At 35.3% G+C, this 15610-nt stretch overlaps 1 protein-coding gene across 1 annotated transcript in view; it reads right to left on the bottom strand.

Annotated features, from left to right (window-relative positions):
• The window catches only part of LOC126744730 (sodium channel protein 60E), a 533812-nt gene that overhangs the window by 167417 nt on the left and 350785 nt on the right, over positions 1-15610 (bottom strand). Inside the window, exon 6 of the mRNA XM_050452261.1 lies at positions 5205-5339. Coding sequence (XP_050308218.1) covers positions 5205-5339 — 135 coding nt within the window. The remainder of the gene's footprint in view (positions 1-5204; positions 5340-15610) is intronic.

The following is a 15610-nucleotide window of genomic DNA, read 5'->3' as shown; positions in this document are numbered from 1 at the left end:
ACAAGAACTTTTTGTAAACTCCTCCTTTAAGTTTGTTCAAAGTACGATATTCCTCGAAGATATCGAAACTCAAGACGATCAGCAAGAAAAACTTAGACTATATCACACACTACTAAGACTTGCCATAGAGGAATTTCAGAAATGAAGTGTGCTCTAACTGCTAGATTTTATTAGCCCAAAATAGTTGAAGATATCGAATAATATATTAATCATTGCGAATAAATATGACAGGAATCCACCCGCCATAAAATTCAATCTGACCCCTTCTGCCTCGAAACCGTTCCAACAAATTCACATCGACTTGTTCAAAATTCGATAACGAATCATTCTTGACAGTAATCGATGCTTTTTCTAGATATGGACAAGCTTATCATCTTAAAAGCCTAACAGGCTCAAGCATCATAGGGTGTTTCCTAAACTTCATCTCCCATCATCATCTTACCTCTTAAAATCACATGTGATCGTGGAACCGAATTCAAAAACAAAGATTTCGAAGACTTTTGTCAATTATATAAAATAGAATTGCATTATACTACTGTTAAAAATAGCAACTCTAACTCTCCTGTGGAACGATTCCATTCTTCCATAATCGAAAGCTATCGTTGTCTTAAAGAGGAACAAAATCGCCTCACAACTGAGCAACTTATGAAACGTGCTATCTTAGGTTACAATAATTCAATTCATAGCGTAACCAAATTTACCCCTTTCGAAATCGTCAAAGGTCACATAAATGATACTAATCCTTTCGATCTTAACGACCACATAATTGTCTCTGACTATGTTCAAAATCATAAAGAAAAATGTCAAAAGATTTACGATATAATATGTACGAATAGCAGAAAACAACCAAGCTATTAAAGAAAGGATCATATCTAAAAGAAATGAAAGTCTTGAAGAACCCCCTAAATTCGACGTATCTAAACCCGCTTATATTATAACTAAGTTACGAAGTAAAGCCCTTCCTAAATTTAGGAATACTATAATAAAAGATCAGTCCTCGATAAAGTTAAAAACTAACTCGGGAACTTATCATAAAAACTTCGCACGAAGACCAAAAATTAAACAAAATCAATCTTTACAGGATAAAAATGGACCTGAAGATCTTTCCAATACTGACACTAATGATAACGCAGGTACTTCAACTGACACACAGCGACGACGTTAAACTAACCTCTATCAAAAACCTCATTCTTCCTATTTCATTAGGACCATCTAAGATAATTTACACTAAACACACCTTTCTCCATTTCATTGACACACACTTGCTAAAACAACAACTAAATAATATACAAGTATATTTTAACAAATTAAAGGCTCAAACCTCTAAAGGAAAATCGACTCATCCTTTAAACTTTATTGGCCTAACCCATGGCTTAATACTCAGAACCTAGAATTTAATTAATATTACTCAAAGTAAATTGTTAAATCTTGAACCCACAGACAGGACTAAAAGAGGTCTGCTCAACATAGTAGGGAAAATAAACAAATGGCTATTTGGCACCCTTGATGCCGACGATGAAAAATACTATACTGACGCGATAATAAGTTTGCAAAAAGATAATTAGAGAATTAGACAATTTAGTCAAGACGGTAAACTCGCAAATGTCATTGTCAAAGAAACTTATTGATAACTATAATTCCACAATATCTAGTCTTATAAATAACCAAATTAAGTTAGAAAAAGGGATCAACATGCTACAAATGTATATAGGAAATGAAATAAATAATACGTATCTTTATATTTCTTTCGAAGGTATAATTTCTGAAATCAATTTAGATTGCAAAAACTTAATAAACTTTTTGGATAATCTAGAAAACGCCATAACCTTCGCAAAGCTTAATGCTATACACAATTCTGTAATTTCGGTAAACGAAATCAGAGAAATGATGGAATGCTTGGAAACTATTTACGATCCTAGAGCTTTGCCAAATTTTAAGAACATTCTTTCGAACTATCAATTCCTTGGAACACAAGTAAGTTTTCCAAGTAATAAAATAATTTTCGCAATTCATGTCTCTATATTAAAACTTAAACAAGCCACTTTCCACCACTCATACAAAACAATTCCATCATTATTCCAAAATACCCCTACCTGGCACAAGAAGAATTTGACATCCAATTTGAAGACAACTTATGCCCGGAAATTGAGAAAACATTCTACTGCCTAGAGAACTTTTACTTCCCTCAGGATAGTTGCACTATTGAGTTGTTGGAAAAACTTCCACCAATATGTTGCACACCCCTGCAAACCCATCTTGTTCAACCCATAGCTGAACAAGTTACCCAAGGACAATTTCTAATCATCCCAACCAAAAACTCACAAGTCCTTACCAAATGTACGACCGACCAATATATAACTCTGGAAGAACCAACCCTTATCCAAGTTCCTGCAAACTGCGGAATAAAGCTTGATGGAAAAACATATTCCAACGATATCAAACTAGTAAAAGGTAAACCTTTGGTACTACCAGAAATCCAGGACTACAAACCTCAAGTATCCAGACCTTACAAGTTGCCCAATATAAGTCAAGTCAACATACAAGACTCATATGAAGTCAGGAGCCTAACGAACCAGCTACATCCCATTGACGACGTTTCACCGATCTAGACTTCAACAATAATCAACAGTACCCTGATTATTGTTATTAATATAATCATAACTTTACTAGTGGTTGCCCAGAAGAAGCTGCTTCCAAGATGCCAGAAGCCAAAACCTGGACCTGCCACTTCGAACCCTGAAGAGCCAGAAGAGCAAACATACTCCATTATGTTTGCCTCTTAAGGAGGGAGGAGTTATATGCCTAAGAAGAGCTGACACTCCACTGTAAATCTACCCACTTGCGGGGTTGGCTACATTAGTACTTTTTGCCTTATATAAACCTTAGATTTTAAGTCGCTTTATCTCATTATTTCTGTTGCTGCACGTTATACTGTCAATTTGTATTTTAAGAAATAAAATTCTTTTTTAAAAAGTCTCCGTGTCTTTCAACGTTCGTATTTTGCGGAAATGGTGCAGCATGTTACGGGAGTTGTAGGGGGAGATCTAACCATGTTGTTTGTTTTGTAATTTTTCTTCCAAATACAACACTTTTTCTTTTAAAATCTCGTTTTTTTCACGCAAAATGTCGTTCTTTTTCTGAATTTCAATCATTATAGTTGTAAGTAAATCATTTTAGTTCTTAAGATCGATTTTTCCGCCTGGGTCCATCCTGCATTTGCACAGCATCTGGGGCACCGAATTTTGCCTTTGCCGGTCACCCTTATGCCGATAACCCTACACAAACATGCAGGGTGATGGACAACATCGCACCCTACGCATTTAGCACTTGTTTTTACTTTTTAGAGCAATATTTGCACTTCATTTCGTTTGAATCTTCGCCATCGATGGGAACGTCGGCCATTTTACTTCACTTTTTTTCAGTCATTCGAGTTTTATGTCTGAACAACAATCTTACAACTTTACTGTTTCTTGGATTAATAATTCCAATCATACAACTTTATTAATGTAAACTTTAAATCAACTATTACTATCATCGATAGAGATATATCTTGCTTGGTTTTGGCACTAATTACAGAACATTTCCCCTAAACAAATATTGATATATCAATGCTCAATGTTCCAAACAAAATTATCTTAATAGATCCAAATTTCAACATACCCTTCTCTGTAGATCTTTTAATAAGAGCTGACATATTTTGGGATCTTTTAGTATAGGACAAGACAAATTTGGTAATAATCTTTTAACGTTTTAACAAAATCAAACTTGGTTAGACCATTTCTAACTCTATCTATTAAAATCGTAAAATATTAATACACTGTTATCTTTCTATCATACAAGATCTTTGGAAGAGAATACATTTGGCGAAATTTTGGGAGATTGAGGAGTGTCCTAAAACCAAATTTCTAATCTGATGTGGGGAAATATTGTGAAACTCACTTCGTTTTTGCTCAAACCACTCATTTATATTTTATTGCATTCCTTTCAAGGCATATTAGGGACTTAAGTGACTCGAGAGCTTCAGCATACAATCGTTTTCTTAGTTTCAAAAAAAAGAAATTTTGAAAGAAACCCTGACCTAAAATCTCAATATCATAATTTCATGATACAATACAGTTAACTGGGATACATGTCTTTTTTAACAGACCAAGAAAGACAATAAGGATTTTGCCTCCCACAGCATTGTGTATTGAATCAATCTTCCACTACAACTTAATTAAGAGTTGTGTTTAATGGTTCGGCTAAGTCTTCTACGGAGGTTTAAGTTAATGACAAAATAATGGTTGGTCCCACTATTCAAGACAATTTATTTTGCATTTTATTACAATTAAGGAAGCACCATTTTGAGTGCAGACATCGCTAAGGTGTACCGGCAGATCTTTATAAAAAAAGACAAAGGGATCTTCAAAAAACATTACGGGGATTTAATCTAGAAGATAATTATATTTTATAATATATGATAATAATTATATTTTATAGATATGATATTTTGCGTCATTTCTTGCAATTATATCTTTACAAGAAGTAGCACATCGTCACATCAAAGAATTTCCAAAGATTTGCTCTATTTATTTGTATAATTACTATATTGATGATTTATTAACAGGTTGTGATGACATTAATGAGCTTACTGAAATAAAAGATAGTAGTTCACAATAAAAAGGATTTTTAAAGTAAAATGGATACAATCTGGAATTCCTTGCGTTCTTAAGGTTTGTGACACTGAGAATGGGAAGACGTTAAAACTCTTATGGAATTCTTTCATAGATTGTGTGTAATACTCAATTGATTCTAAGGTTATAAAACGACATATTTTATCTTGCACTGCGCAGATCTTTGTTCCACTAGGTCTTCTTGCACCTGTAAACATTATAGCTACAATAATGCTCCAGGAACTTTGAAAACTAAACATTTCTTAGAATAAATCAACTTCCGCGAATTTGCATTAGTAGGAGTGGCAATATGCCCTCCTAGATCTCTAGATTTATTCCCAAATGAATTGTATTTCTAAGGTTGTCTTAAAGAGATCGTTTATAAACACCAATTTAGTAGGCTAACGTATTTAGAGGAGTTGCGAGAGAAAATTTTTGCCTTTAATTTTAGCACCCGCTATGCATAATGATCGGTTCCCCAACCTGTATAAGCTAAATATTATAATATTAAAATGATATAAAATATTGCTTGCAAAACTAATTGGCTCTTACCTCTTGTGTAATCTCTGCTTCCTCTTCATAACTTAGAGCTACCACAGCCAACATTAGATTAATAAGGTAAAACGAACCAAAAAATACCACTACTGTAAAAAATGAGACACTTATTGGACCGCAAGACGCCAACACCTGAAAAAAAGAACATTTACTTAGTAATCAATTGAAACTGAAAATATGAGAAGTATATTTGTATTAGCGCAATAAGTCAATTATTTTAAAGCTACAATTTCTAGTACATTTAATATTTTAATATATGTGAAAGTTTCTGGGAATCAGAAATAAAAAGTTTTGATTAAAACGTTCGTAAATTTTACATACTGTTTCGGTAGAAAGTAGCCTACAGATAATAAAATGATAAATGAACTGAAACGTTGAGCCCTTTAAAGATAACTCCGAAATATGGTTTAAAATTAATTATCTGCAAAAGTGTTATATACATTTTCAGAGTTTATGTACGCTCGTAATTTATTTACGAGTTAAATTTACGTTAGAGAGAAGCGTATGAGCAAATATAAAAATTTACTTGCTAGAGCGAATTATTTTATTAAAAACATATATGTGTTAAAGATGTAGAAATAGGAAAAATTACAGTTTTTGCTCACACTTTTAATAGATTTTTATTTAGACAGTAACTAAGTATTTATAACAAAAGATTGTTGCTTAGTAAATTTTATTAATAAAATATAATTAATTAAAGAAAATCATCTTTCCGCTCATAAGGAGTTCTAAATTTTTTTATTAAATTTGCAAAGGGGATTAAATGAGAAAGCGAATAACAAACTGTGAAAGATATACGAACGACCAACAAAGTGCTCTTTATATCAATTTTTTTTTGGTTGCTTTTATAATGTAATAATTTAATTTTGTATGAATAGTACTGATTGCGACGTCTGGTGTAAAGTGGATTAATGGCATTGTAAAAAAATAAGAACTCCTAGATGGCGTTAGCGGTTCTTCGCTTTGAATTTTAAGCAATATACTGGAATCAGGTTGTTTTTCTTTTTCTCTCTCTCTGACTAATGTGACTTTTCTATCTGTCTGTTTTTGTAATTGGTCACATACGCCATGCTCAAGGACCAATTTCTTACATATTGGGATTTTCGATACCAGGGTTGTTGTTGCCATTGTTTTTCCTGTAATTTGAATACTTTACCTTTTGCGATTTAAATTGAGTTCTGTACTCGCTGCAACTTAAAGCAAAGCAAGGCAACGTTGTCTTGTCAATTCTTGTAAAACTGAGCCTATGTGAGATTATCCATTAAAGAGATACCCAGAAATTGCGTTTTGGCTTTCTTTCCAAATAGTAAAGTCTTCAGGTTAACAAGTTCAATTGCTCGAGGTTTGGATTCGATTTCATGGGTACCTCATGGCGATAATAGCCATGTAATATGGAAAATTACTTTCATATACTCAAAAACCTCCAACAACTTGGGGTAAGCTTGATTTCTATTTTTTGTAAAACGCTTTTTCACGGTTTTTAAGGCCGCCATTTTGAAGTGTTACGTGCTAATTTTAGGGTCTTAAGTGAGATCTTAGGTAAGGTATTATGCAGGGTCTTATACCAAGTCTTCAGCGAAGTATTAAGTCTTAAGGACCATCCCAAGATCATTCCAGCTGCTGTTCCCATTTCCCATCATAAATTAGAGCTTTATGAGGATTTTTTGCTTCTTCATGACGTTATTGATTAGACCTTAGTCAGCTGCTGTCCTTGAATCTGCATAGAGGGTTACCAGGTCAAACCAGATAAAACGAAAGTGTAAGCATGATTTCTGATTTATTATTGTTATTTGGATTTTAGGCCTAGTCATATTGGCTAATTTATATTATTTAAAGGGCTCCTTATTTATTAGTTTTTTGGTAGTATCTAAAATTCTTTCTTGGCAATTTACACTGTAACGTAAATTGCATCTCTACTGAAATAATATTTTACTAGGCAAGACTAACCGGTTTACAGGTGATATTTCTAGGGAATTGAGTTTGTTAGAGAGTCTTGATTTTAAGGTTTTAAGCATTAAGAACAACTTCCCCTTACATAATTCCTGTTAAATTAAATGATTGAAAAAGAAACCTATCAAGTCGACTTCGTGGGTTCTCTGTATGGTCAGTTGTCCTAGTTATACTTAGTTACTAAAAAGTAAAACACATTAAACCAATTTAAATAGGGTGTTTATTAAAGTTAATATTAAGCGAGGAAACACAATGAACCATAGAATTTACCTGGCAAAATACGAGGGATGTCTTTTAAGTTTTGCATATAGAAACATAGAGGGCGTCACTAATCAAATGTCATTAGTCAAACTTAACCTCAAACTTTACTTTTCTTAAATTCAAAACGTCAGTGCGATACATATAGTTTTACAGCTACAGTGAATTTTTAAAGGTAGCAAATTGCACATACCATGGAATTAAACAGAGAACATTTTCGGGCCATCATTTTTTACAATTTTCGAAGGCAATTATCTCAACAAGAATGCTGTGCTGAGTTGATTTCTGTTTTCGGTAATGAAGCACCACATCAGTCGACAGTTTCTCGTTGGTATACAGAATTCAAGCGTGGACGGGTTAGTCTTAGCGACGATCCAAGGTCAGGTGCACCAAAAACGGCTGTCACCCAAGAAAACATCGATGCTGTGCGTATGCTTATCACGGAAGATCGACATGTGACATATTGTGAGATTGAGGCTTCATTGGCGATTTCAAAGACCTCAATTCAAAAAATTTTGCATGAAGAATTACGGGTAAGAAAATTAGTTTCCCGCTGGATACCGCATCTGTTAACTGAAGAACAGAAAGAAGCTAGGGTGATGTGGTGTCAAACAACTCTAGACTGCTTTGAGGCAGGAAACTCTAAAAATGTGTACAGCATTGTCAGTGGTGACGAATCATGGATTTACTCATATGAACCTGAAAATAAACGTCAGTCGTCTGTATGGGTATTTCAAGATGAAGAAAAGCCAACAAAAGTCATTCGTGTATTCAAAGTGTATCCAAAAAGATGGTTGCAACATTTGTCTCAAAAGCAGGTCATCTTGCAACAATTCCTCTGGAGAATCAACGAACTGTTACTGCCGATTGGTACATTACCATTTGTTTGCCGAAAGTCATCGCTGAGCTTCGAAAAGCGAACCCACAACGACGAATCATCCTCCACCAAGACAATGCAAGTTCGCACACAGCCCGGAAAACTATTGAATTTTTAACTTATCAAAACGTCGAATTATTGGATCGTCCTCCGTACAGTCCCGACCTAAGTCCCAACGATTTCTATACTTTTCCAAAAATCAAGAATGAACTGCGTGGTCAGAGGTTTCAGACGCCAGAGGAAGCAGTTAACGCCTTTAAAAATGCAATTTTGACAGTACCCACAAACGAGTGGAATAACAGCTTTGACAACTGGTTTGAGCGCATGCAAAAGTGCATTAAATTTCGTGGAGAATACTTTGAAAAACAATAAAGTCGTTAAAAGTTATTTTTTGTTTTATTCCAGCTGCATATGCAAAACTTAAAAGACAACCCTCGTATATATACAAATATGTAAATAAAAGGTATTAAATAAAAGCCAAGAATTTACATTCTGTATAGTTAAAGCAATATGCTGGGACCAAGAGAGATCCTTAGTTACTATTATTCCGAGATAAAAATAAGATTCGACTTTTTTTAAGTTCAATGTTATTTATTTGGTAGCACAGCTGAGGATTATGTTTTCCTAAATGTAACACCACGTGAAGGAAAAGTACCATTCACTGCTCTACTTCCAAATAGTATCCAGATCGGTTTGCAATTGTTGATGAGAAGTTAGGCGAACTGCATATATTTTTGTGTCGTCAGCAAATATTGATACCCAACATTTTACTTTTCAAGGTAAATAACACGTATAAGCCAGGAACAGGAGAGGGCCGCAGACAGAGCTCTCTCGCTGGATGCTGGAGAGAATTTTGACATGGTGCTCCCCCTACCCTCACACCGAACCTTTTGTTTTTTTGAAAAGTGTCCAATCCAAATTAACAAATCTCGTCTAATGCCAAGATGTTCTAGCTGATGTAACTGTCGTTTCGTGGGATCTCTATCAAATGCCTTCGCAAAGTCGAGGTAGATGATATCTATTGATTGTTTTTTGTCTAAGGCTGATATCCACTGGTTAAGGCATTGAAGCAGGTTAGTAATCGTAGAGCGAGCCCTTACAAATCTGTGTTGGATATTAGCTATTACATAATTTTCAGTAAAGAATGTTTGCACTTTATCTAGAACAATAGACTGCATAATTTTGCAAACAATCGATACTAGGCTTATCAGCCTAGATAAACAAACGAAGGAAAACAACCAAGTTACGGTCTCACAAACATTTATTATCGACGACAAGTATTTCGCTCTATTAGAGCATCATCAGGTCTAAAATACACATCACATTTTACACACAATTGATTGATGAATTTGCGCACACAAGAGACGTTAGCTGTGGAAGCTGAAAACAAACTACAGACTACAAACATATAGGATAAAAACATTTTGAGAGCCAAAATAATAAGTTTTTTAAATTCTAAGAATTTTAATAGTAGTGCGTCAAATTTCCGTGATAAACATCTGCTTTTAAAAAAAAAAAAAATTCAAGACAATGACTTAATCCTTACGAAAGCAGACAAGGGTAATTGTCTGGTCATAATGAGAAGAGTCGATTATGTTGAGAAAGTCATGAATTTCCTAGACTCGGATGATTTTACAAGTTTAAACAACTCTTTCTTTACCAGGCTTAAACAAACAGGCTTAAACAATAGCTTTTCTTTACCAGTTAAGTGACAAGTGCTACTTAACTTTAACTTGCTACTTAACACTGGCTTTAGTAGTGAATACTCTACTAAAAATTCCATAGAACTAACCAGTTTTTTAAAAACAATTAAGATTCAGCCAAGCTCTAAATTAATTTCTTTCGACGTGAAAAACCTGTTCCCAGCATTCCACCTGATAACTGTCTTCAGTTGGTTAGAGGGTTGTTGCTGAAAACCTCCTTGACTCTTTGACTTTTTAATAACAAAATTTTCAAGCAATTTACTGGTCTAGCAATGAGTTCTTGTCTTTCCCCATTTTTGAGTGAGGTTTTCATGCACAACCTAGAGGAGAAAATTGTTAAAGGTCCTTTTGGCCAGTTTTTAAGAGTCTATAGGTGGATGACCTTTTCATTGTTTGGAATGGTAGCGATCAACAAATGACGGACTTCTTTTTGTCAATTCTTTACATCCTAATATCTCCTTTACGATAGAGGAGGAAAGAGACAAGCAGCTGCCTTTTTTAGACATTTTACACCCAGAAAAATGGTTCAATTAAAGTTTTTGATTGGACCTATTCTCTTTTGACAATTAAATTTTCCGATTACAGTAATCTACCCCTATGGTTTAAGGTGGCTAAAATCATCATTATTATGAACACATAATTCATAAATTGCAACGATCAAATAGTTCAATTGAGTTTATTTCGTTTACGGTTAATGATAATATTCTATTAGGGTCATAAAATAGCAACGATAAAAATCGTTTGATTATAACTAAAGAAGTAAAACTTCGATTGCAGGTATAAAACAACTGCTTTAAATTGTTACCGCTAATAATCTGCGTATCCCATAATGCACCCACGCAGTGTTGTCAATATAGAATCTTTGGCGAGACGACATTACGTAATCACATTTAGATATCTATGGAGAGAATTCCTAAGGGAATAAATTGGCGACTTAGAAATTTAAAAAAGCGGCACCACTATAGACAATGGGTATGCAGAAGGGGAAACGGTCCCGCACTAACTCCATAATAATGATTTTCGACAAAAGCTAGTTAAGGTACTTGTGAATGAAATTATATCACTTCGCGGTAATGAGTAAGTATTTTATTAATGGAAGCCCTTTTTAAATTAATACAAGTGGTTTAACATTTCATCAATTATTTAAATCCCTCATAACCATTTTAGATTCAGAGGGAGGCGCTAGCATCTTATGTAAGGATAAAGGATAGCGCCATATGACAGCAACAACCCAGGGTAGTAGGGCATACATCCATCACTAAACTAGTGGAGAAGGAAATGCCAATTCTGCTGCCTTTCAAAGCAAGGCAAAGAACTCGGTATGGTTAAGAAGTTCCTTTAATGTTAATTTAGAAAGAATGCAAAAATGGCCTCACACGAATTCACGGAAAACACGAATCTCGAAATAATTTACAAATCCGATATACAGACGGTTCAGGACTGGCACATACAGGGCTCTCAGGAGCTGAGAATATCGTAGCGACACCGAGGACAAGCCTTTTCGCTTAAAAGATGTTCGACGGTCCTTCAAGCCGAAGTATTCACCATTCTGAAACTATCTTCAAAGGAAAAAGTCCCCAAGGTAGCTTAAAGACCATCTAAACATGCAGGACCCGTTCCAAACTGGTCCAAGAATGCAGGGATGCGCTAGACACATTGGGTAGGAGGAACTGTCTTGAGTTTCGGGACGCAGCGGAGTATAGAGCAATGAGGGGACCTGATTGTAATCGAATCCTAACCGGTCACACATATTATCTTATATAGCAAAATGCGAAGGATGGCCTAGGATCAGGAGACAAACCATGGTTTCCCCCTTTTTAGAGAAAAAATAAAAGTCTCGGTCTCAAAACATTGTTTTGTTTGTTTTTGAAAGTGGTAGACAATGGTAATGTAGAAACAGGTAGTCGGACTGGCATTGTCTTTGTTTTCGTACAACACGACGTTTCGGTCGATAAGTATCTACGACCGTTATCACGTGTAAACTAAAACAATTTCCTATTCTGCAAGCTTATATATGATTGATGGGATCATTAAGGCGTGAATTCTGCTGATGCGTGAAGAGAGCGTCTGCTAGAAGAGGTCTCCATATATTGGGAATATCCACACTGGGTTGGCTGACGACGCTCTGGTTTTGCGTTATGTAAGCAGCTTCCAGAAATTTCCTTTTTCGCCAGTGTGATTTTTGTTTCAGAGCAGTAAATGTTATGGCCGTTGCCCAAGCATGTTCAGCAATGCCTGATCTGGCTACTTCTCCAGTGGTCGTCCATTTGCGATGTTCCTTGGTCCTAACTACCAAAGGTCTTTTGGTTTTGCCAACATATGAGTCCCCACACTCACAAGGGATCTGGTAGATGCAGTTTTTGGTGTAGATTCTGGCTTTGTTTTCGAAACAGAACTTCTTGTTGTATTGCCAGATCTAAAAGTGGTTTTGAGATTAAACTTCTTAGCAATTCGTCAAATTTTCTCGGATGTACCTTTTATATAGGGGATTGCGATAAGCCCAGTTGATTCATCCTTTTGCTTGGTTCTCGTTTTCTTCGCCATCGACCTCTGGATAGTTTTCTGGATAAGTTTTTTTTTTGGGATAGCCATTCTGCTGCGGATCTTTAGTAAGAAGTGCTCCTTCCGCCTTGAAGTCTACATTCTTATTGCAGATGGTTACAGCTCGGTTGTACAGAGACCTGATGATTCCAACTTTAGTCGAACCAGAGTGATTGGAATCAAAGTGTAGGAATTGTCCAGTATGTGTGGGTTTTCAAAACATAGACGTTCTTATAATGCCATTTATATTCCTGACAGGAGCATCTAAGAATGGCATCGTCGAATTTTTCTCCGTCTCCATGGTGAATTTAATACTTGGGACCATGTTGTTCAGGTGGTGTAAGAAGCCCTGAAGTTTTTCTTCCCCTTTATCTTAGATCATAAATGTATCATCAACGTATCGTAGCCACATCTTTGGCTTTTGTCGTGAGGTGCTGATTGCCTGCTCCTCAAACCATTTCATATATATGTTGGCTGCGACTGGAGACAGCGATGATCCCATATGCAGACCCTCATCCTGAGCGTAAAACCTATCTTTCACTTGAAAATAGGAATTACGTAGGCAGACCTCCAAAAGTTCCATCACTCCTCCGAGCGGCAGCTTGGTTCGAGACGGAAGTGACGTATCATTGCTCAGTTTATCCTGGACAATCTTCAGGGAATCTCCAATCGAGCCATTAGTGTAAAGACTTTCTACGTCAAGGTTAGCTTTGTTCTATCCTCTGGTCCGATGTTGATAGGTTGAAGTAGATCCACAAAATGACTGGAGTTTCTAACGTATGAATCAGTATTCCCTTGGAGTGGTTTGATTATTTCTAAAAGGAACCTAGAAAGTTCTGACGTTGCTGAATCCCTTGAACTAGTAATGGGTCGCAGTGGCATCAAATCCTTGTGAACCTTCGGTAGTCCATTGAGATGTGGAGGCTTACTGTGATGTGGGGTAAGTCTTGTACGTACGGCGTCCGTTAAGAAAAAAGAATAAGTGGTCTGTACACTCTTCCTTCAATGGTCGCTGTTGGATTGTTTTGTGATCCGTTGTATACACCGTCCATTGTACAAGGACCTTAAATGGATAAGCAGACCTGCTCTGCATGTGGAGAATGGATCGCCTGCTCAGGGAGACCAGGGAGGGTGATCAGCAGTAATAACGGGGTGGCAGAGGTTGGCGGAAAAGGACTTTTAGGCCTACTCGTTGACACTGTCCCTTTACCATTACTACTACTATTTTTACTTCTGTTGAATTTTCTAAACGCATAGCAACATCCTTACCTACCTGAATTGCTTACGCTATATATAGCAATCGGTTGTTTACCGAGATAAGGCTCTTGAGCTACTATAGACGCTGTTTTTGTATCTGCCATCGCAAATAGATTTAAACTCTATTGCACAGTTTACTTGGTATTTTCTAAGTTTGGTATTGTCAAAAAGAATAGTCTCCTGTAAATGCTAAAAGCTACTTATCAATAGTGACATACTGAGTTGGCGTGTATTTTTTTAAAGTGTGGCGTAAACATATCCGTTACACATTTATTTTGAGCTAGTTTAACTAAACCTTTTTTTGCTGACGAATAAATAGCAGCATTCAAGTCTATTCCTCTATACCACATTTTGGTAAGATTTTTGAGACGTATGCAATCTTCCAATCAAATACAATATGCCTATAAAAGTTGTGTGTTTAACATTCCTTTCTTTTGCAAAATTATGCGCAATATAGGTATTGATGAAGCCTTCAATTATTTAAAGAATATTTTCATCAATAAATAGCATAAATAAATCAGTTTTGCTTTTTGCATCGTGAGCGTCAAGTTTTTAGCAGATTTTGGTCCATCGAGTGCTGTATTATTTTTCAATGAAAACTGGATTCGTCCCAACAGATACATCTTCACTCTCCTTTTGCTCTGAGTCCCAATTGTGGTCACTTGTTTCTAAATAATCTTCATGAAATCAAAATTGAGGGGTTCAAAATAGAAATAAGTCATACTTTATATATTTATACTTTAAATAAGTATTACTTCACTTTAAAATAGATTGCTTATTAAATCTTTTGACTGTTTGGTTTAATGTTGGTCTTTGATCAATGAAATAGCTATTCAGTGTTGCGAAAGAATAATCAGAATCTAAAAAATATGAATGACAATCAAAAACTGGGTCCGAGAGTACGATTTTGACAAAGTTCATTAAAGTGCCCACTGTACAGGGTGTCCCAAACTCGAGGGTGACCATTGGGATCTCGGAAACCGTAAGAGGTACAGGGTCGGTTAAATGGAGGCAAAGTTGCGCAATTTGGAGCTTAATAAAATGACGTTTAAAAGATTTTGAAATTCCGGTTACTTCCGGAGATATCCAAAAAAAATCAAAATTTATCAAATTCGTTTTTATCTTCTACCGACTTTATTTAAAGAGATATCGGAAAACTAAAAACAATTTTTTATTGCCATTTTGTATGCTTTATAACATGACGTAAAAAAAAATTAATTCAACGTTTCGTTTTTTTTCGATCATCATTAACTTTATTTTTTCTTATGGACGCCATATTGGATTTTCTCAAACAGTATTTTTAATTGCCTTTAAAATGAGGTATCGCACTTGCATGTCCGATTACTCCTTCTAGTACTTCCCCTAAGAACTCATGAGTGCAAGAGAGAAAGATATGTCAATGGGATTTCCTTATAAATTAATTTTATATAAACTGAAGCTATAAAATACTCTGTATTTAATATAGTTTTTTTTAAGCCAATTCAATGAAAATGTATCCTTTTTTTTGCGTCATATTGTAGGACATAAAAAGTGGCAATGAAAAACTGTTTTTAGTTTTCCGATATCTCTTTAAATAAAGTCGGTAGAAGGTAAAAAGGATTTTGACAAATTTCGGTTTTTTTCGGATAACCCTGGAAGTATCCGGAATTTTAAAATTTTTTAAACGTTATTTTATTAAGCTCCAAATTGCGCAACTTTGCCTCCATTTAACCGACCTTGTAAATGGTCCTCGAATTTGAGACACCCTATACATATTATACTTATACAAATATACAAAATATACTACACGGTACTGATACGCCTTTGTAATTAAAGGC

Source organism: Anthonomus grandis, chromosome 14, assembly GCF_022605725.1.
Source record: "Anthonomus grandis grandis chromosome 14, icAntGran1.3, whole genome shotgun sequence".
NCBI lineage: Eukaryota > Metazoa > Arthropoda > Insecta > Coleoptera > Curculionidae > Anthonomus > Anthonomus grandis.
The sequence above is the reverse complement of the archived record's forward strand: the minus strand, read 5'-3'. Positions and strand labels throughout refer to the sequence as shown.